The 22,508-nt window shown below is 44.5% G+C and overlaps 1 protein-coding gene across 2 annotated transcripts in view; it reads left to right on the forward strand.

Annotated features, from left to right (window-relative positions):
• Positions 1-16,933, forward strand: part of TEC (tec protein tyrosine kinase) — a 612,933-nt gene extending 596,000 nt beyond the window's left edge. For both annotated transcript variants that reach the window (XM_086962679.1, XM_086962678.1), the window contains exon 19: positions 14,264-16,933. In XM_086962679.1, the coding sequence (XP_086818805.1) occupies positions 14,264-14,335 (72 nt within the window). In that variant the 3' untranslated portion in view covers positions 14,336-16,933. The remainder of the gene's footprint in view (positions 1-14,263) is intronic.
• Positions 16,934-22,508: the final 5,575 nt, after the last annotated feature.

Raw genomic sequence — 22,508 nt, forward strand, 5'->3', positions numbered from 1 at the left:
CATCTCCAGCCTAAAAGCCTCTGAAAATATTTCTCAGTAGAGCACGCCCACTGGGTGCCAGAATGGCGCCGCGGCCGGGTAACTCCTCTCGTCCAATCATAGCCCGAATTTTTTACTTCAGGAACAGAGATGTGATACTTAAGGCGGCTTGCTCAGCACCGCCAGTGAAGTGGGAAAATAGCACAATCTTGTTCTTTCTGGAATTCACTCCTCAGGTTCAAAGAATGAGACAGTCATTCCTGGAGGTGAAGAAAGCTCTAATGGAGAAGGAACTGAAATACGCAATGCTGTTCCCAGCGAGACTAAGAGTTGCGGCGGACAACAAAACTTGTTTTTTTGATACCCCGGAGGAAGTCTGGTCCTGGCTGGAGGGATGGCAAACGGTTGGCAGAGGAAGCGTATCGGGGAAAAGTGCTGCAGTGAAGATGGGTCCAAACCGAATACGTCTCTGTATGAGGCATAGGGAGATAAGTACGCTTTAGAGATAGACTGCCTGCAGTGAAATGCTAAATGTTTTTTCCAAAGAAGAGAACCTTGGACAAAGGAACAATGAGTAATATAGTGATCAGGTGAATGTAGAAGCTCAGGGAGTCCATTTGGCCTTGAGTCTTAGAATGAGGCTTCCCAGGGTGATGGTAGTCACAATGATCCTACAGTGAGCAAATGTTCATCCAGGTGGTAATATAAACTGGTGGTGTGTGTATGAGACTGACTGAGGGGGGGTGGGGGGGGGTGGGTTCACAGCTATGGCTGCGGCCTCTGCTCCTCAAATGTTTAAAATGTGTTTTTGGGTCAGAAGTACTCTGCATAGTTGGGGTAGCGGGCAGTTTGAACCTGTAGTGCAGGGAGGCAGGGAGAGGGGGGAAGTTGAGAACCAGGATTGTTTTGGTTGTAAGAGTCTTTGCCATATACGACGATTGTGGTGCCAACAAGGGAGGTTTGACAATTTGCGGACTATACCGTGGCCCCATAAATCAGCCTGTCCATACATTATGGGACTGACCTAATTTGAAGTTATGTCTGGAAAGATTTTGGAAGAAGCTCGGAATGAACACAAGCACACAGTCGGCCCTGAGATACTGGACCTTGTGGTCCCACGGGTGAAAAATAAAGGGTTTTAGGTGAAGTCCTGGAACGTCAATGGGATGGGAGACAGAATAAAAAGGTGGATAGTCTTCTAATATTTGAAACGGCATGCACCAGACGTGGTCCTCCTACACGACATGCACATTCAGGGCACAAAATAGGCGGCGCTCAACCGATGGGGCTATAAATTAATTGCACACTCTGGATATACTAGGGGCTCTTGAGGAGTTGGTATATTGATGCGCTATTCCTTTCTCTTTACAAATCCAAGGGTAACACATGACCCCCAGGGTAGGATGGTTGCGGTTATAGGTGGCTGGGAGGGACAAGTCTTTAATATCATCTCACTGTATATCCCTCCCAAACAAAAATCCCTAATTCTGCCAGAACTAGGAGCTTTCCTTTTGAATCTCCCAGAAGGGGTGATGGTCATCTGTGGTGACTGTAATGCAGCTCTGTCCCTGACAGTAGGCCGTCTTCCACCACGACCGCAAGACCAGGCGGGAATGACATTTGCTGACTTTGTGTCTGCTGTGGGCCTACACGATAACTGGAGGGGCCTCAATCCTAATTCACAACAGTAAGCATATCTCTCGTGGGCACATGGTAGCATGTCACGTATTGTTTACTTTTTCACACAGGCCCAGCAGACACCCCAGTTTAGAGAATTTGATATGGCCCGGGGAATATCAGACCTTTCTTCAATTTGTGCCATTACAAAATGGCAGACCTCAGGACAAAACGTCTGGGCAGGATTAACCCCTGGTACTTTCAAATCACTGCGATTAGAACCAAAATGTATGAAGCAACTGATCAGTACATAACAGAAAACACTGGCACAGTGGATTCGGCCTGCACACTTTGGGAGGCTTATAAGGCGGTGATCAAGGGGCAGGGAATCTCTCTCATAACTGGTGAAAAAACCCAGAAGCATGCACAATTGGAGGAGATAGAATGAAGTATAGTGGCCCTGGAGGCAAGCATGATCAGTAATAATGACATAGGAATGAACCATCAGTTGAGTTTGAAGAAAGCAGAGTTTAAGGCGATAGCTGAAGAGGCAGCGAAACCCAGATATCGGGCAATACAGCAAAAACTATACGAAGTGGGAGACAAAGCAGGCAAATTGCTGGCGTGTTTGGATAGGAAATCTGAGGCCTCTAGATGGGTTTAGGAAGTGCAGAGGAGGGATGGAACCACTGTTCGGGGTGAAAGTCAGATAGCAGAGGCATTCTCAGATTATTATGAGCATCTCTATGCTACAGATTGCAGAACTACCACTGTGACCTCTTGGGATGTACTGGCTACGCTTAGATTGCCACTTCTTGGGCCAGAGGAAAAGGAATCATTAGAGCAGGATTTAGCGGAGTCTGAAATAACCAAAGCGATTACAGACCTTCCATCAGATAAAGCCGGAGGCCCTAACGGGCTTCCAATTGAACTATATAAAATAACATCTACTAAAGTGGCACCCCTGTTGCATAAAATGTTTAACGAAAACTGTAACATAAGAATGCTCCCCAGAGACCAGCGTATAGTGAATATCTGCTGCTCATATAGGCCGATTTCTCTGTTGAATGCCGAGTCTAAAATCCTGGCCAAGCCCGGGGATAGATTCTCTGGTCTGCTCTGCAAAAAGCATTGAGACATTACAGTTGTCAGCAAAGGAACTTGAGCCTAAAACTAATGAGGCAGTTTCTGCTGTCAGAACCAAGGATTCCAAGGATGTACATCAAGTTGGCCAGCCACAACATCAAATTGAAAAGCCACGTTCGAGTTATGCTGAAAGACAAAATTCATATTTTTTACAACAAAATGTCTGTTTCAAATGTGGGTACAGAGCTCACATGAAGGGAAACAAATGTCCGGCAAGGTTTGTCACTTGTAGGATCTGCAACAGACAAGGACATTTTGCGAAAGTTTGTCAGGCCACTAAAAGCAGATATTCTTCGACTGTTAAATGTGTTATAGATGAAAACTTACATGGTAATGAGGACGTCTCTATGATTAAAGAGTTATGGGATATGGTTGTGGTTGTACAAGATGAAGCTGTCCGAGTGGGAAATCCTGAACTGTGTGTTGATCCCTATGTTGATGTCCACGTTGGGGAGAAAGTTATAAGACTTTTAGTTGATTCAGGTGCTAGCATTTCTATGATCACTCAGGAACTTTTTAGCAAAACATGGCCCACTAGACTTCTCCTACCTCCTGATCGAAAAGCTGTTTCGTATGAAGGTAGAGAAATCGATCCCTCTGAGTACATCGATGGCATTATGGAATTTAGAGGAAGGAGGATTGCTGGGAAAGTGTATGTTGCTCACAAAGGTTTGAACATTCTTGGATGGTTCCACCAAGGGTTGTTCGGCATGGCACTTAGACCTGGGACCAGTGAGCAAGTTCTTGTAGTACGTGACAGTGTAGATCTTGAATCTATGATCAACAAATTTCCTCTTGTCTTTTCTGGTGAGCTTGGGAAGATTTGTGATTACCAACACAAGATCATTGTCAAAGATGGTGCTCGACCCATCAAACACAAGCTCAGGAATGTTCCTTTTAGTATTAGACATGATTTGGAGAAGGAGTTAAGTTCTTTGTGTGCAAAGGGGATCATAGAACCAGTAGACTCCTCTTTGTGGCTATCTCCTTTGGTAGTCGCACAGAAACAGAATGGTAAATTGAGGGTCTGTGCCGATCTCCGCTGTGTGCATTTTTCAATAAAACTGATTTGGAAGAGAGGTTAAGAGGGCTTTACAGCCTATGTAAAATTAGCTATGGATTGGCTCAGTGCCACCAACATTCAGTGTAATCCCGACTAAACTGAAATTCTGTTGTTTCATCATGACCCTTTGTCTGGATGGATGGGCTGTTCTCAATAACCCCCACGACAACTACAGCCATGAACTTCGGGTACTATTTGAGGCCTGCCTAACTATGAAGAACAGATCTCCTCTGTAGTCAAGTCATGTATTTGGATGTATTCTGGAACCAGGTCCATCTTCAATTAACAAACATTACAAATAACATAACGTGCATTTGTAAAGCGCACATTCACCCAAGGGTATCTTGTCGCTGAATAACAGATTTTTATTGTTACTTAACTCAATGGTACTCATTTTATCCGCCTCAGAGGATGAAAGGCTGAGAGGACCTGCTGGGATTTGAACTTGTGACCATAAGGTCGAACACAGGCCCCTACAGTGGACGCATTAGTCTACTAAGCCACCAGACCCGGGATATTTTTTAAAACATACTTATTTAGCAACTAATGTTCTCTACCTGACTTGCAGTGCTTAGAGCTGGGCACTTTTGAGTAGCCTGTGCTTTAAACTTGCCCTCAAAAGTGCCCTCATTCATTTGTTTATGAAAGACCACTGCAAACAACTGGACCACAAATTGAAAACAAGCCATGACAATACATCAGGAGCATTTACAAATCTGCCCTAAGAAGCAGCCACGAAAAGATCCGGACCACCAAACGCTCCATGCTGGCAGACCACATCAGGCATAACCAACAGAAGCAAATAAATATTTGCCATTGTGAAGGATTTCACCTCACTAGCCGCAGACTCCAACTCAATCACCCCCTCATAGGACTCATACAACCATCTCTATCAATTCTTCAGCAACAAAGTCACTGCCACATACAGCAACTTCAACCTGCAACCACACCCGATAGACCTCGCCCAACACCTCCCAATCTTATCCAAAGAACAGACGCTTGGAACATGCAACTGTCCTCCTATTGTTGAAGAAACCCTCAGCGGACCCTTCAACGCTCTCAACTACAGATTGATCTCCCTGCTACCATTCCTGGTCAGGGCCTTAGACAAAATCATCAACAGACGCCTCATCAAACATCTCAACAACCACCAACTCCTGGAGAGCACTCATTCTGGTTTCAGTTCTAGCCTCAGCATGGAATCTGCCCTCATTGTTGGCACATATGGCATCTGAATGGCTCGGGACTGAGGCGGCACAATGGCCCGCATCCTCCTGGACCTTTCCACACCATTTGACAAGTTCTCCCACCCCAACAACATCCAACGCCTACATGACATAAGACTACAAGGACATGCACTCTGATGGATCTGATCGTTCCTGACTGTAAGGAGCCAGTCAGTCAGCCTGGAAAATCCTTGGACAATTGCAACCACATCTGCAGAGTTTTGCAAGGATCCTCTTTTAGCCCGACCTTCTTGAATGCATGCATGATCCCTTTAGCCATCAGCATCGCTCTCATGACATCCACGTTCTCTCCTTCACCAATGGCAGGCAACTCATTCACTTCCTCAAAGCCAAGATGCCCAGTATCCGGATCAAATTCAGTGCCTGCATGACTGACATTGCCCACTGGATAAAGACCACTGTCTGAAAACACTGCCAAGACCGAAATTGTGATCTTCGAGAAAAGCATTTTGCCATGAGAATCTACCTGATAGCCAGCAGAGCTAGGACTGACACCCACACCAAGAACCTCATGATCATCATCAACAGCAAACTCTGTATCACCTTCCAAGTCAATGCGATTATTGCCTCATGTTTCCATACCCTAAAGATGCTGAGGAATATTTTCAAATGGCTCCCAATCATCACCTGAAAACCTGGCACACACAACCTGGTCACAAACAAGCTGGACTACGGGAAACCCCATATATGCAGGGACCAACAAAAAATTCAACAGAATGTTGCAGACCATTCAGAAGTGGGCAGCCAGACTCAGTCTCAACCTCCAACTCTGCACTCACATCACACCACACCTGAAGGAGATCCACTGGTTCAAAATTCACAAATGATTCCAGTTCATTCTTCGCACCCACCCTTGCAAGGCACTACAGAACACTGGCCCAGCATACCTCCACAATTGCATTTGCTTTCACAAACCTTTCAGACACCTCTGCTTGTCCGGGCTCCTACTTGCACACATCCCACGTAAACATAAAATCAGATGCAGCAGTCAAGACCTCTCCTACATCACTCCTAAAGCATAGTACGACATGCCATTACACATAAGCACCTCCTCCTCACTTCTAGAATTTTGAAAGAAGCTAAAGACCCGGCTCTTCAAGTAGTCCCACTAGTCCCTCAGTTTGGCTTGCCTCACACCTTCAAAACAACAGTAGAGGAAGTGTAGAGGTAATGATAGAATCACCCTCCTTACTGATCTATATAAACAACAGGATTCTTTCAATGTGTATCGGTGAATAATTATTTATCAAGTGATAGTAGTCTAAATGTGAGACAAAACCCTCTCTTGAGATGACAAAACGAGGGCACTATGTGCTTTTAAAATACCCCTCACACACTAAGAACCCCTTAGTGTCATGCTTCATCATGGGGGTCTTCCCGTCCCTCTACGGGGCGGGGCGGGCTGCGACCTACGAGCTACATGGGAGCACTAGTTGGTGTGGCGATAGGCTATGTGTGGTGCAGTGTAAGTGATGTCAGTGAAGTGTAGGGACCTAAATATGTGAATTCAAAATTAAAAAATTCCCTGGCTAGTAGAAAAAATACAATTTATTAACTTCTCTGGCTGGGAACGTTAAAAAAGGGGTTTTGTGGGTAGAGCTAATTGCTTACTACCTGGTCAACATGTTTTGTAAGCAGTCCCCTACTGCTTACTCATCAGGACCTCTGATGGTCCCTACAGGAAAAATATACTCAATTTTGATTTCTAAAGAATATATGCCTAAAGTCCTATAACTAAGTAGCAAAAATCGGCTACCTAGTTGGGCTTCTGGGCTTGAGTGGGCCCAAGGGTGAAGCGTAGAAAAATCTGACCTAATGCGGTCTTCTGCCACTCCCTCGGAGTGGCAGAAGGGTAGGACTAAAGCATTGCTCCATGAAGTGGTAACTATACCGCGTGGAACACCCTTTGTTTGCCAGCTCATGAGGCACGCTAGATGTGTCTTATCAAGACCGCATTAGGTCAGATTTTTCTACGCTTCACCCTTGGGCCCACTCAAGCCCAAGGGTGAAGCGTAGAAAAATCTGACCTAAAGAAACCTGCTGCAGTTCTTTACGGGTTATGGTCAAGTCACAATGGAAATGCTTGGTGTCATGACGGCGGAGAACGGCTTCCACTTGTAGGATCTGGGTCTCTGAATCGCTCAGGTGTGCCATCCGGAGTGCCTCAGCTTGACGGACAGAGACCTTAATAGGCCTTTCAGGGAGGGCTTACTAGCCGCCCATAGCATCGCCGCTGATGCTACAGAGCTTGCATTGAGTTAAAAAAAAATTCCTTAATTCCTCCTCGACAAAGGCTTCACATTCGGAATTCGGCAGGCATTGAACCTCCAGGTCGGGCACAAGACGGTGGGTTTAACTCCCCACGACAATAACAACGGGGCATGATCGGAAATACCACGTGGGAGAATGCAAACCCACTGACCTAAAAGAAGATCTGCTGCTGATTTATAGGCTCGTTGGACGAGGTGGCAGGAATGCCAGGCATCACAAAGGCCCAACGAATCCACCCAGGAGGGCAAGCAGGCGTGATAGCACCATGATACCCTAAGGTAGAGTCAAGATAAACAATCTCAGTGATTGCAAGGAAGGTTGCAAAAGGGGCAGGGAAATATAACATGATATGAAATTGTAGTGCCTCACTTCCAAGCGACCCTCAATACCCACGTAACAACCCGAGTGTCTGTATGGCATTCTGTGATTGCCAGGGAGAATGACTTGTGCAGCAATATGGCGACTCCTCTGGTGCCGCACATAAGAAATGAATGATAAACCCTATCATAGCCAAAATGCCCAGAAAAGGGCAGTTCGTACTGGGTAGGTGAGTCTCCTGCAAGAAAACGACTGCTGGCCTGTGACGCTTAATACTGCAGAACGCTTAATACGGTCCAGAAGGCCATTCATATTCTAGGAGAGCACCGTCATCATTAGGGAGGTCATGACTCAGCCAGAGAGAACCAAGAGTGGCACCCATCCAGAACAGATGGGGATACAGTACCCCACGGCCCGCCATGTCATGCCATACCAAGCAAACCACTGCTGTCTGCGTAAGCGCCGCTATTGACCTAACATAAAAAGAAACAGTAGGACAGAACAGTGAAAAAGAACAAAGGGACAAACCAGGCTCATTAGCCCAACTAAGCTACCTACTCCCCAAACCCCCTCACCCCACACTTCACCCTATGAAGCATCTGTCATCTGTCGCTCTAACTAAGAAACTGCCAAGAACCTCTAACTAGAGGGGTAGAAGACCACTGCTGCCCGTTGGCAACTGCACATAAGGATTCTGAGCCTGGCAATGAAAATTCACTGTGTAATAAGGCATAGCCCCTCAAACCATAGCCGAGGCAACAGAACAAAAAGAGATAAAACATTACGGTTTGGTCCCCAGTGAAAAGGTGGTGCGTCCAACTGTCATCTCCAGCAATTCCAGCCCCCCCCCCAACCCAACCACCAATGCAAATAAGAAAGGAACCACAAGTCATGATTGATCAGAAATCTGGTAGTAGGAGCCCATGTCCCTTCTGCAGATCAGAACCTCTCTGGAGTGCCTGAGAGGGTCTCAACCTCCTCAGGCGAAGTAAGATTCAGCGAAAATTCTTCCAGAGCCAGTCCGGAGCCCTCTTCATCGGCTCCTCGCCCCACCCGGTCCAGGCCCTCCGGGACCGGGACCGCGACTGCCCCTACCCCCTCCAGTGGTGGGAGGAGAGCGATCCTGACCGTTCCTTTGTGCCCTCCGTGGCTCAAGAGGGGAACGTTGTAACAGGCAGTGCTCAGTTGCCCACTCCCAAGCCTGATCCGGTGTGTCAAAGAAGAGATTGGGAAAAGATTTTGAGGCGGGTGGGGAATAGGAGCATGTAGGGTAAGTCCAGTGCACAGAGTTTCTGCTTTACTTCTGCAAAGGAGTGGTGCTGTTGTTGCACTGCCTTAATGTAATAAGGGAATAGGAGAATCTTCTAATTGTCGAATCGCAGGTCAGGGCGGGTACGAACCTCTTGCAGTATAACATCCAGTTCTTTAGAGTTGAGCAGCCTCAAGATCACAGGCTGCGGGGAGGACCCGGTGGAGACCTCGAGACCAGGGAGCGAAAAAAGGAGCTCAATTTGTTTTCAGGTACCCATGTTTTGAACCAGTCATCAAGCACCCCCGCCCGGCCTCTCTGCTCCACCAACTCCAGTAAGCAATAAGTCTAAGATTGTTACACCTAGATCTATTTCAGCACCCTCTCTGCCAAGGAAGACACTGAGGAAGACAGCCGAGACATCCATTCCGCAGGTCATGGCGCACTATGGAGAGGTCCACACTGAGACCGTCCACTTTGGATTCCACAGCATCCCTGGAGTCCTGTATGGCCATAAGGACCACATCCAGATCTGCTGCCCCCGCTGTGCCAAGCCAGGTCCTCGTTCTGTTGAGTCTTCACTATGCCCATACGGGGCGGTCGTGGGACTGTGCACGGGTCCATTTTTGTTTGGGCAGCTACTGACCAGTCAGACCACCAGGTGGCAAGCACCAACCACTGAGGTCGGACTGAAGATGGAAGGATGCATCCAGAACAGCCTACACTGCCCCCAATCCGCTCCTCAGAAGCACCTCACCGCTTCCCCAGCTCTCTGGAGGCAACCAGCCAACAGTTCACCCGCAACACCCAAGATCCTCGACCAGAGCTCCGACTCAGCCTCCACATTCGGCTAGTCTGCATCTCCGACCATTCAAGACATCAGAGGCCCACCACAGAATGCCACTACCAGACAGTTCAGGGGAGTGAGCCCAAATCCAAGAAATTCACACCTGGTGTGCCAGGTCCAGTCCAGTCAGGGCCATTCCACTTGACTTGCCCCTCAAGGTATTTCCCTGCAGTTCACTGCAGCAACTGTTTGCCTTAATCATGACAACTCAGCCAGGCCTGGTCCAGCCCCCAGCCTAGCGAGATGATAAACATACTGCAGGGATCCAGCTTGTCAGCCTCCACTGCTCCATGTCCAGCCCCCTGGCAACGCCGTGAGTCTTCTCGCCTCGGGGGACCTGACCCCACTCGCGCTGCTCGGCCAGCGACAGAGCAGGGGCAGGGAGAAGAGACAGGCCTTCAGCTGGCTGAACCGGCGTGCAGGCTCACCTCAAGCCCGGCCTCATTGCACCCCAGTTTTACGGCCAGCAGTGTCCACCACAGCAGAGCCCAGGCTGTTCCTCTTGCTCAGGATTAGGCGGGCTCAAGGCTCTCTGCTTGCCCACATCTCTTGGTGCAACTCCCTTGCCCAGAGGCGGTGCGGCCATCGTCACTCTTCACCCGACTGCCTTGAAGTCTCGGCCCCTCCCACCAGGACAGAACACACTGACCACTAGAGCTACCCACTTCAGACTGGCTCCACGGTCCTGGAAAGATCCCACATTTCCAGGGCAGTTTCAGAGAGCTATCCGCTCTCACAGTGTGCAGTAGCTCCGCCCCTCAATGCAGTCCCTGCGACAGCCCTGCTACCCGCCAGGCGCTGTCTCTCATCATCGATCCAGTGGCCTCAGGATGAGGTAAGGAGGGACCCGCACAGCGCCCCGGAGTCCCGCAAGAACCCCAGCAAGGATGAAGGTCGTCGTTTCCAGGCCGGATAACAACTGATCTTCCTCGGGTGGCGTGAGCTCCTCTAGTGCTGGACCTTCATCTTGACTGCCTCGGCCATGCCCAATTTTGGTGCATTATTAAGAGAAACCTAGAGAATAAATGCTATAAGTAGAAACATTTGTAGGTTCAAAAAAATCACGTTTCAGCATTATCCACAGCCTATCTAACAGTAAAAAAAAGGGCAGGTTTGTGGAAATTAAACCATATGAGTAGGAAAGTAGAAACTGAAGGTGGTACTATTCTGCCTCCATAATCCTTAGGAAAGTACATTACCATAATGAGTGCATCTTCAGTCAATAGATTGTCACTAGAATGTTAAACATTGTTTTAGTTTGAAAACAATTGGAATAGGAGTATTAAGGAGAGGGAATGCATACTGAGATCAGTAGCTACACTGGTGTTACTCAATCAAATATGGTAGGAAGGCAGGCCAAATTAAGTCAAAACTATGGAATTGATTATGCAGCCTATAGATGACCGGTTAATGAGTCTCTATTGTCACCATTTCTTTCATCCAGTCTTTAGGGTTGCACTGATATTGTTGTCTCCACTTTCTCAAGATGTACATCTTTGTTACAACCAAGGAAGTGTCAACCCCTTTTTTAGGTAGGAAATTCCTGTTGACTCAGCGGTGTCATGTAGCATGTTTAGTGCTGAGAAGAAATGAAGCAGCGGATTGTGTTAGCCAGTCTTTGCCAAAATACTTGTAATGTATTGCAGGACCACATTAAATGCATCATGCCTCCGCCAGGTTGTCTGCGTCTCCAAAAGTCTAACTATGAATAGTTTTTGCAGTCACTGGTGCCAGTCAGGTAGCAGCTTAAAGAAACTGAAATTCAGTCTGGATTCTCACAGGTCCCTCTCAGGGGTTCCCAGTATGGTATCTTCTTCTGGGTAGTTCTTTGATGAATTAGCTGTCTATTTAGCTCTTAGAATATTTGTCTTATAGGCTTAGTAGTACAGTTCTTTTATTAGCGTTGTACAGACAAGAAATTACTCTTTTGAAACTTCTCCACCTTTTGAAATATTCATGGTTTGTCGAATCCAGCATTGGGCTGGGCGGATATCTGGGGGCTGAATTCACAGACTGTACTTTTAAGGAAGTTAACATTCTTGAGTAAGTTTATTACTTTTCAGTATTAACAAACTGCACTTTTGTAGTAACAGACTACTGACAGAAATATTATCTCGTAAAAAGTGTGCACAAAAGTATTGTCCCATTAAGTGTACATTTTCTATCATTCACTCCATAGGAGTTCTACTTTTGTGAAATCTATTTGGAACATAATATTTATGTCAAAGTATTTTGGACATATCATTATGGTACCAAACTGTCTAGGAAAGAGAATGAATTATACTTTATGGGTGTTGAGTTTGAGGAAGCTAAATACACCCAAATCTGAAGTTTTTCAGACAGATCTTCAGAGTGAACATAATTTTGACGGAATTTTTTTTCAGGTATAGCTAGCTGGGTACCACTGACACTGGTTCGTAACCCCTGTCACCTCCATCAGGATTCTAAATGCCCAATGTACAGGTTGAACAGCATAGGGCCAAGTATTGATCCTTGATGGCTTCTGCCAAAAATGTAGGTTGGGTTGCTTTCATCTACTCTCCATCTTCCTTGCTTCTGGAGTTTGGAGGCTGAAGGTGCACTTGATATCACAGCCATGGGAAGAGCCTTTATAGAGCCCCAGCATCACTTATGAATGATACCTTTGGGGTGCTACTCCGGCAGCATGTGATGTTAGGGCTGCATTTCAAATAGCTCTGGATTCAGTTTTATGCTCACAGATATTCATTCAGATTAAATATTAGCAGGAATCCATCATAATACAAATCCTGAAAAGCAACTATTTCTGTTAGTTCACCACATCTTAAATCATGTAGGTAACATTAGCATTGTATTACATGTTTCTGCTTGTGAGCTCCTCTCCGTAAATGCCCACCAGCAAGCTGGTGGATACTTTTTTACTATTTAAACCTTCAACAGAAAAACGGTATCCTTCTTGTACTATGTAGATCAGTTTCCTTTCCCATTTTCTTCCCCCTTCCTTGTGATTGTGATACCTAAATGTCTTCTTTTTCACTGATAAGAAACTGCTTCAACATTCTCCTTGATTTATAGCAAGCTTTTTCTTGGGCAAGAAAGGCACTTTATTGTATTTTTTGCTTCCAGAATAGAGTTGCGGTAAACCCCTCAACTCACTTGTGTATCACATTCTCTTAAACTTTGCTTCCTCTTTTTTTTGCAACCAGGCTCTCTTGCATTTTCAAAGATGTATCATTTTAGTCTTCATCTTGGTTGCATTCTTTACCATTGTATACAAAACACAACTACTTTTCAACTACCTGATCTGTCCCTATACAGTTAGCCACTAGCAGAAAGAACTAGACTATGTATGCATTTCTAGTGCTTGCAGAAGATTCAAATCAACAGACATGACTGGGCCCTGGTTTTCTCAATCAATAGGTATTGAGTATCTTGATCTTATTGTATATAACCTAGGTGTTACAAAGGAAGCAATTGTCATTGCTACTTTGTGGTTTGAATGAACGTTTGATGGATAACAGTCCGCTCCCAAGATTAGGTTAACTAGGGTATCCCAGGGAAATATGGTATGGTTAAAAATATGGTGGGTGGTTGGTCTTTGATAGCTAGTGAGTGAGAGAAAAAGTCACTGCCAGCAAAGTGGCAGTCCTAGAGCGGGGAGAGCTACATACTTTCAGGAGCAAAATCAGTCATCTTATGTGTGCTGTTAGAAGGGGAACACATTGATATGTTGAACTTTAGCCCCAGTAGAGAAATACTTCTCTCACTGCCTCCATAGCGAACAATCAGGAAATTGCATGTGTATTATTGTAGTGGGCCACCAAAGAATGACATTGACTGTCATTTAAGGCGAATTCATGAGAAAGGAACATCTTTTGTTAACTACGAGGGGTTGGGAAGTCCCAAACTTTTTAATGGACCAAGAGTTGAAAAGCGTGATGGAGCTACTAGATTCACAGTTCTAAACATGTCCAGTCTCTGGTGTACAATGCAGGACAGATATAAGCTCATTGTGAACGTAATCATGAATTGCGCTTTAGAATGAGCCAAAGGTCAGAAGACTGCAAAGAACAGAAAACGCAGAACTCCCCAGTTTCTGCATCATCCTCTGCACCTTGTTCACCATTGTGACACCTGTCTCCTAGAGAGTTAGAAAGTGGAATTGGGACTCTGTAATTACCTCCCTCATCAACGTCACACCAACCAACCAATCTGAGATTGGCAGTTCCACTTTAGTTTTTCAAGTTTATTATCCAGTACAGTAAAAAAGCATACAACACTATTTTCGAAGTGGGTCTCGTTTTTGTTTGTTTCACATTAGTGGGCCCCAAATGTCTATTTTGTTGGCCCTGTTTTCCAGGAATGGGTCTGAAATTTAATAGTTTTAAAGTTGTCTGAGCTTACAATTGCCCTGAATTTATTATCAGTCCCTGCTTTATTACAATCCCTGCTTGCTTGAGTACGCCATCTTTTGTTACGATTCAGTGCTTTGTACATTAATTCACATGATTTATTTTGTATCACATATAACAATTTTCTATTTTCAGAAGCCAGAAGGACGACCCACATTTGGCGATTTGCTGCAGATGATAGGACAGGTCTTGGAGAGTGGAGACTAATCTGACCAGAAAGGGTTTCCTTCAGAAACCCAACGCTACCAGAGATATTTACCTACGTTTTTGCAGACCACGGTTTTTGAATACTTTTAAAACTAAGACAATGAAGACATTTATCTTCCTAGGTTTTTTGCAAAACATATTTGTTTTATAAAACGGAAAACATATTTATATTGTAAGTAAATGTAAATATATTTATTTAGGATTGTAGTATTTTTCATGTTACCATATAGACTATGTATATCAAGTGGACCATATGTTTTTGTTAGGGAAGTTCTTTTAATAGAAGAACGCTGAAAGCACATTTCTTCTAAATTTCCATGTTTGAGTTTTTTCTAAAAATGTTATTAGTAAAATGTTAGCCAGTGAGAAGACCAGGCTGACAGTGCAGGAAAAGGAAGAGTTTCAATTTCTACTAAACACAAATCATATTTGAAAGTGACAATGCAGCTACTCTGCACTGTCATGCAATCTGTAGCCCGCATTACCAGGATCACCCCCGGGACATAAGACCGCAGTGTTGTCTCCATGCTACCCACTACTTGACTTTTGTGTTGATGCTGCCGGCAGTACTACATAATTGTTTTTTCAGATATCATGGATATGGATACCTGCTCATGCTCAACTGAGTTATGATCAACATATTTCTCATGTGACTTTCTGAAACTGGGCATATTTAAGGATCTAAGGGACACATAGGTGTGTAGCTTTCATCATTTATGAAGACAAATCAAAATTTGGGATTCACCAAACATGAATTAGCACTTGTATATTCTTTAATTTTACTTGTGAATAAATAGCCTTATGGGAAAAGGATACCATGTGAAAAAGAGGTTAAAACAGATACCTGTAAAAACAGAGGTTAAAACCCACAAACTGACAGGTTTGTGGATATTTGCGATTCTTTTTTCCCTATTCTAAAAATCGTTCTAGATTTACCTCTGACAAGAGCAGCACAATATCTGTTCTATAGATGGGGGAAAAGGAGGCGGGCAGAATTTGTTTGGGAGGTTGGCGAGGGATTTCTACACTGGGAAAAATGTTTTGCTTTGGAAGAAATAGAAAATATGCCAGCAACTGCATGCTTGTTCATTTCATTTTCCTGTTTGTAAATGCACATCTGCAAAATTTCTGAATTTGTAAATGTTTATTCATTGATGTGCATCTTGATTTCTTTAGGAAATTCAAAGAACATTAGAAGTTGCTCGAAATGTAGAACTAACTTTACAGGAGTAAATTTCTCACTTTCTTTGTAAATCAGGAAATCGTAACTTTAATCAGCACATCTGAAACATGCTTCAACCATGTTGCCCCCTATTTGTGTTGATGTTGGTAGAAAGTGCTTTAAAAACAAAATCTCAATTTTTGTTATAAAAAGTTCCTGTCTACTCAGAACAATTAGTAATTATTTACAGTACTGATTATTATATATGAAGTATGATTACTTCAAAACGTTGTCAGCATTGATCACTGGATCACACTTTTGGTAGTCATGTATTGATTTTTTTCTTACACGTCTAAGGGGCATATGTAGGTAATTTTTGTTTTGCGATTCTCAAATTGCGATTTTTTGGGAATCGCAATTAGAGAATCGCAAAACGAAATGTAGGTAGGATTAGCAATTGTTTTTGCGAATCCCAATTATTCCTTATTTGCGAATCGCAAATAGAGATTCGCAAAGAAGGAATTCCTTCTCATTCATTCCTATGGGCTAGATGGCCCATAGGAATGAATTAGACATTCTCAATTTGCGATTCTCAATTAGAGAATCGCAAATTGAGAATGCAATTTCAGGGTTGCAAGGGTGTCAATAGGACACCCTGTTGCACCCCTGAAATTAACATGTTTGCACGTATGTGACCCACATGGCACTTTTGAAAAATGCCAAAATGTGCATTTTTCAAAGAAATCGCAATTTACCACCAACCTGAGGTTGGTGGTATTTTGCGATTCCTTAAGCCACAATTCGCACAACTTGGTTGCTTCCTACATTGCATTTAAAGAATCGCAATTTACAATTCCTTAAATGCAATCGCAAAATAAGGAATCGCAAATTTTGCGATTCCTTATTTTGTGTTTGTCTTTTTGTGTGCTACATAGCACACTGCCCAAATTGCGTATTTCAGCATTTGCGATTGCAATGGGGCTACCTACATATGGCCCTAAATGTTTTATAGTACTGGGTCAGCGAGAAATCAGCATATAGAACACATATGTAAATCATGAGTTTGGCATTATTTTCTACTGTGCACAAGTTGTTACTGTGCCAGTTGGTGAAACTGCAATGGAAATCATTGTAATGCAAATATTTAACATTTGAAATGGGATTATCTAATTACTTAGCAATATGTTATTTTTGTGGGGACTTCGATTGCCACCTAAATGGTTGTTGAAGAACTTGAATTTATCTCATTTGTATTGTCTAAATGTGCATTCTTTTTTTCTGCTTTTGGTCAGGATGTATTTTTGTTTCTTCGTACTTCTAACATTTACAATTACAATTCAGCGTGACATCTCTCACGTTTTCGTTTGAACCAACGTTGTGCATGATGTTGAATTTGTGTAATTATTAAATAAACAGACTGGAAAAGTCTACATTTACACATTGGTTCTTCATTCATGTAAAATGCAAAAACATTTCTCTGTAAAGCGTTCCTGTATAATGGACTTGTATATGTTTCCATTTATATTAGAGACTTAAAATTCTGTTCTATGAAGTTAAATACCTAAAGATGAGTAAGTTGGTAGCAGAAACCTTTAGCTGGTTGGAATGTGTAAACATATCATAGGGAATCTCAATTAACTCACTCAAGCAATATTCGTGCATGTCATATAATTTCCATACTGTTGTAATTTTTCTCTGTTTTTGACTGATATAATGCAAAAAGTGGTTTTCTAATCAATTACACATGAACCATTAGACCATTTCGAGATCTCTCATCTAAGTAATGTTGTTACAATATGTAGCTGAATTTTGGAAGCTATTTCATCCGAATTACTTTGTGTTTTAGACTTAATACTTATTGTTCTTCCAGTACTCTGAGTTGCCCTTCCAGTAGTGAGTGTTGATGAGAGTTCCATGTACGTTGGAGGCCAATGTAGTTCAATTCTAATATAAGTTAGAAATGCTTCGTTTTTAACTTTAAATAATGATTCCAGTGTTTGGAAATGAAACACCAGAGTCTGTATTGGAAACAACATGTTTTCTGCATCTATAAGTGTGGCAAAGCATTGCGTGATTGCACTCAGGAAGAATTGATGTTAATTAAACATCATACATTGTGACTTTCCATGGTAAAAAAATTTAAAATAGTTAAATGCATATTATGAATTGTAGCGTCATGGATCATGTGCCTAGAAGTATGAGGTACAATCATGTTGTACTGATAACTTAATGAATATTTTAATGGGTTACTGTTCATAATTATTTTGACCTAAAACTATTGGCATTAACTGAAGTAATCTCACCCTCATTAGCATTTTGCTGGGAGGAGTCACTGTCCAGCTGGCCATTGAGTTAATTGATAACAGCTGCTCATAATTCATAGAATAGTACGTTTCCAGCTGCAATATGAGGGCTAAAAATAAATAAACTACATAAAAAACCTAAATGTTATCATTAAAGAGAAAAACTATTTTCCTCCTTTTGGCCATCATTATACTTGTGCAACCCTGTGCCGGATTCTAGTTAGGATGAAGTATTTCTTTTCCTATGGGAAATAAATAATTATTAAAGTTTTTATTATTGTATCTCTGGAAGGTAAAAATGTTGGAGGGCGAGCGGGCGGCCAGCCCATAGTATAATAATTAGTTGGGATTCATTGACTTGAGACATCATCACACGCTTAAGGACGAGTAATTAAGTACTGGAAACAGCATGTATCAGTTTAGGTAAGCCACAAGAGACACATGAGGGCAGAGACCTAATTATGGTAAGGTAATATGTACCAGTAAAATATATATTTCTATGTCAGGACCGGAGGTGAGGATTATGCCTTCTTTCTCTACTTTATTTATACAGCAGCCATTCAAAGCAACAGGACTACATTTTCCTTCAACCCAGGGGAAATCTGTAGTCGAAACATAATTGTCAAATCAGAACAGTCCTGGATACACCAATCGGAGTCCTCCAGCCTCAACATAGACTGTCCTCACTGGCTCACTGGCCCTTTCTCCTCTTTCTTCGCTGCTGCGCAGCCGACTTAAGTTTTTTTTTCCTCATCACTCTTTATGGTGTTATTCCTGTAACAGTTGATGGCCATTGCCAGATTGTGGGCTGCTCACGCCGCTATATGTGGATAATACGCTATTACTGTATTTATGCGTTGCCTTGTGCTCATTGTACATTTTTCACTGTTTGCTAGTTTGGATTGCTGTCACCACGACGGGGCATACTGCCCCTTTCAGGTGCATTTTCTGAGGAGGTGCGACGTTTGTCTCCCTGCTTTCAACAGGTGAGAGTGCGCCATTCCTCCCCTGCACCGCGTGGTTGTTTTATTGTGGTATGAGTGCAGCGTCCTGATTTAATGAGCCGCAGGAGCGTCTTCACCCCAACGCAGCTCGTCTGGTGCACCCGCACTCCTCCCACCATCAGGGGGCATGTGAGGCATTTGGTACGGAGCGCGCGTTCAATCCCTGAAGGGCTTGTGCGGCTCCCCGTAGTCGTAGGTTCTGGCCTGAGGAGAACGCTGTTAGATGTATATTTACTGCGATCGGATTGCCAGCATTCTTAAATCCGATCTGCAGTTTGATTCAACGCTCCACTCTGCACTGTGTGGTGGAGTCAGTATTTCTACCTCCTATGCCCGTTTGGGTCCTGTACTTAGCGTTTTTAATGCTTAGTGGGAACTTAGTCCTAGGCCAGTTTTTTTTTCTGCTTGCCTGTATTTTCTAAAGCCACCAGACACATGTGCCCAGGACTCGCCCTTCATTTAAAGATTGCGAGTTTTCTCGCCCATCCACTCAGGCTGACACCCAGCCCTTCATAGACTGGCGCTTCCCCAGTCAAATCTGAGTACCAAACCTTGCTCATTTCTCAACTCATCTGGGCATCTGAATTTTTTTTTTCTGCCCATCCTCATGGAATTTGAGTACAATGACAACTCCCAGGGAGGGGAAAATGCCCTGACCGACCTCCAATGGGATGATGATTTTTATGAAGTGGTGGATGCTTCCATTTACAGAGCAGTAGGAGAGGCTATGTCCCCATTTAAAGAAAGGCTCATGCAAAAAATAGACCAAACGCTTAAACAGACATTCGTAGCTGCCCAGCCAAGTCTGACTAGGGTAGGCCCTTTACCTAGCCCTCAGACCGCTGCAGGGAAAATGACGGTGAAACCGGTTCTTCCAGACCACTACACACCACACCTTCAGCGGATGTGTCGGACATGTTTGATCCAGACGAGATCGTACACCCACGCTCTTCTGACTGGGATCCAGCAGATAAGGTGGCAGAGTACGCGGCTATGCGCATCAGGAAGCCACCGGAGAAAAAAGCGCGTACTTGCCTTCGGGCAGAGTGCCCTTGTCTGTCCTTCGACGGCAAGGTCTCCCCGAAACCAGAGATCTGAACCCGCATGGCGACCTTCCTCCGGAAGTTTATGTGTGAGCCCAAGAAGGGGATTGACTGATCCTGGGAAGCCTCTGAGGATAAGCTCCTAGACGTGCTGGGTGCACTAACGTAAAATGTGTTAACACATTCACTTCCCTCGACAAGGCGCAGACCACTTTTAAAAAAGTTTTTCCCCAGGTTTTCCGCAGGGCCGGTCGAGGCAGGGGCCCCTCGACTGGCCGTGGTGCCAACCACCAGCCTTGAGGGCAAGGCTCCAACAAGGGCCAGTATCAGGACCAGTCCTGCTTTGGCAACTTTTAAACCACAAGAGGGAGACGTGGCAAGGGTCGAGGCTATCGAGGAGCTGCATCATCTTACACCGGTGTGTGTCCTCCATTCTTCCCGCTTAAAAATAGGTAGGAGGCTGGAGAATTTTTTCCAGGCATGGACTTCTGTCACAGAGGACCCATGGGTTTTGCAAACCATACAGGGCTTCCACATAGAGTTTCTGGGGGACCCCTTCCAGCATGCCAGACCCCATCCTATCCAGTTCTCCCAACAGGATTCCTTTTTGGTAGAGGGGGAAGTTTTCTCCCTCCTTTCCAAAGGCGCAATAGTCCCCTCGGTGCCTCACCCACGGGGTTTTGTCAGCAACCTGTTTCTAATGGACAAGACCGATGGGGGCAAACGCCTGGTGATCAACCTAAACGAGTTCAACGAGTGGCTTGTATATTGCCACTTCAAGATGGAGGGTATCCATCTTCTCAGGGATGTGCTTCACCCTTCCGACTGGTCGGTTCGCCTAGACTTAAAGGACGCTTACCTGGTAATTCCTGTCTTTCAACCCCACAGACGCTTCCTCCAGTACACTTGGCAAGGTCAAACGTTGGAGTTCACCTCCCTCCAGTTCGGCCTGTCTTCAGCCCCTTGGTGTTTTACCAAGGTTCTCAAGCCAGTAGTGGAGTGGTTGAGAGCTCGGGGGATTCGAATGATAGTCTACCTCGACGATCTTCTTCTTATGAATGCGTGTCCTCGTCAGCTTCATCAACAACTTCAGATGACAGTAAATCTCCTCCAGAGTCTGGGGTTTGCCATCAACAAAGCAAAATCGATGCCAGTCAGTCAGTCAAAATACTTTATTCGATTTTAAATAAAATCATAAAAAGACATACATTCCATACATGTTAAAATATATTTTACAGATACTTTATAAACAATACATAGAATAAAAATGTTGAATTACATTAGATGTGCAATAGATAAAAATTCAACACATAAGATAAAAAGTTTGAACTTTGTAGGGTGTACAGTCAATAGGTTATACTCGGTGGTGCATTGCGTAATTTAATTAGAGATGCCGCTACTAAGTTATTTGCCATACAAAAATTTACTACGGATGTTACTCAATGACTGGAGATAAAGTAGTGCTGGTCTCACATGTAGGAAACCCGCCTCCCAAAATCGATGCTCTCTCCATCACAATGTCTGACATTTCTGGGTTTCGTGTTCGACTCAAGGCTCTCTACTCTCGGTCTTCCATCTCGGAAGGTCACAAAGATCCGCCACGAGTTGTGACGGACCCTAGTCAAGAGTCAAGTATCCCTCATAGATCTAGTTTGGTTAGTGGGACTGCTTTCCGCCTCTATCCAGGCGATTTTCCAAGATCCCTTACTATCACGCATTACAAAGACTCAAAGCGTTTTACTTGCAGAAGGTGTGTCCTTACTCCCACAAGGTGTCCCTATCGGAGGAAGCCCGGGAGGAGATCCAATGGTGGCTCCAGCACATGGAAGCCTGGAACAGTCGAGCGATTCTTTGGTTCAGCTCAAGACGTATTGAGTCAAATGCCAGCACTCTGGCTTGAGGAGCCAGGTGTGGAGATTTTGCTACCGGAGGGTTGTGGTCTTCAGACGAACGTAGATTACACATCAACTGTCTAGAGCTCCTTTGCAGTGCGTTGTTGGACCAGGAAATCCATCCAGTCCTCTGTGCTCCTCAAGATGGACAACATCTCGGCGGTCTGCTACATCAATCACTTAGGGGGAACAAGGTCAAAAGCCCTCTCCGATCTGGCCGCAGGCTTCTGGCAGTAATGCCTGGATCACCACGTGTCGGTGACGGTTGAGTATCTTCCGGGTAGGGAGAATTTGGTGGCAGACTTTCAGTCCCGCAACTTCAGGGATTCCAGTCTGTGAAAATTGGACACAGGTGTCTTTCAGAGTTTGAACAACCTTTGGGGGCCCTTTTCAATCAACCTGTTTGCCTCGAGGCTCGACCACTAACTGCCCCGGTTTTACAGCTGGAGACTGAACCCCTGGCAGTGGCAATGGATGCCTTCCTCCAGGACTGGAACCTAGAGATGGGGTTTGCATTTCCTCCCTTTGCGATGCTCACCCGAGTCTTAGTGCAGGTCCAGAGGCAGGGAGCAGAATTGGTAGTCCTCTCCCCCCTGTGGAGATCTCAAGTGGGAATTCCAGTTCTTCTGCAACTTTCCTGTGATTCCCCAATCTTACTCCCCCTTTTGCCACATCTTATTCTCAACCCCTACCGGGTACCTCATCCTCTAGTTATGCAGAACTCGTTACGACTTGTGGCGTGGAGGATTACCGGAGAAGATGGGAAGTC

The sequence above is a fragment of the Lissotriton vulgaris genome, chromosome 3_1, assembly GCF_964263255.1.
Source record: "Lissotriton vulgaris chromosome 3_1, aLisVul1.2, whole genome shotgun sequence".
Classification (NCBI taxonomy): Eukaryota; Metazoa; Chordata; class Amphibia; order Caudata; family Salamandridae; genus Lissotriton; species Lissotriton vulgaris.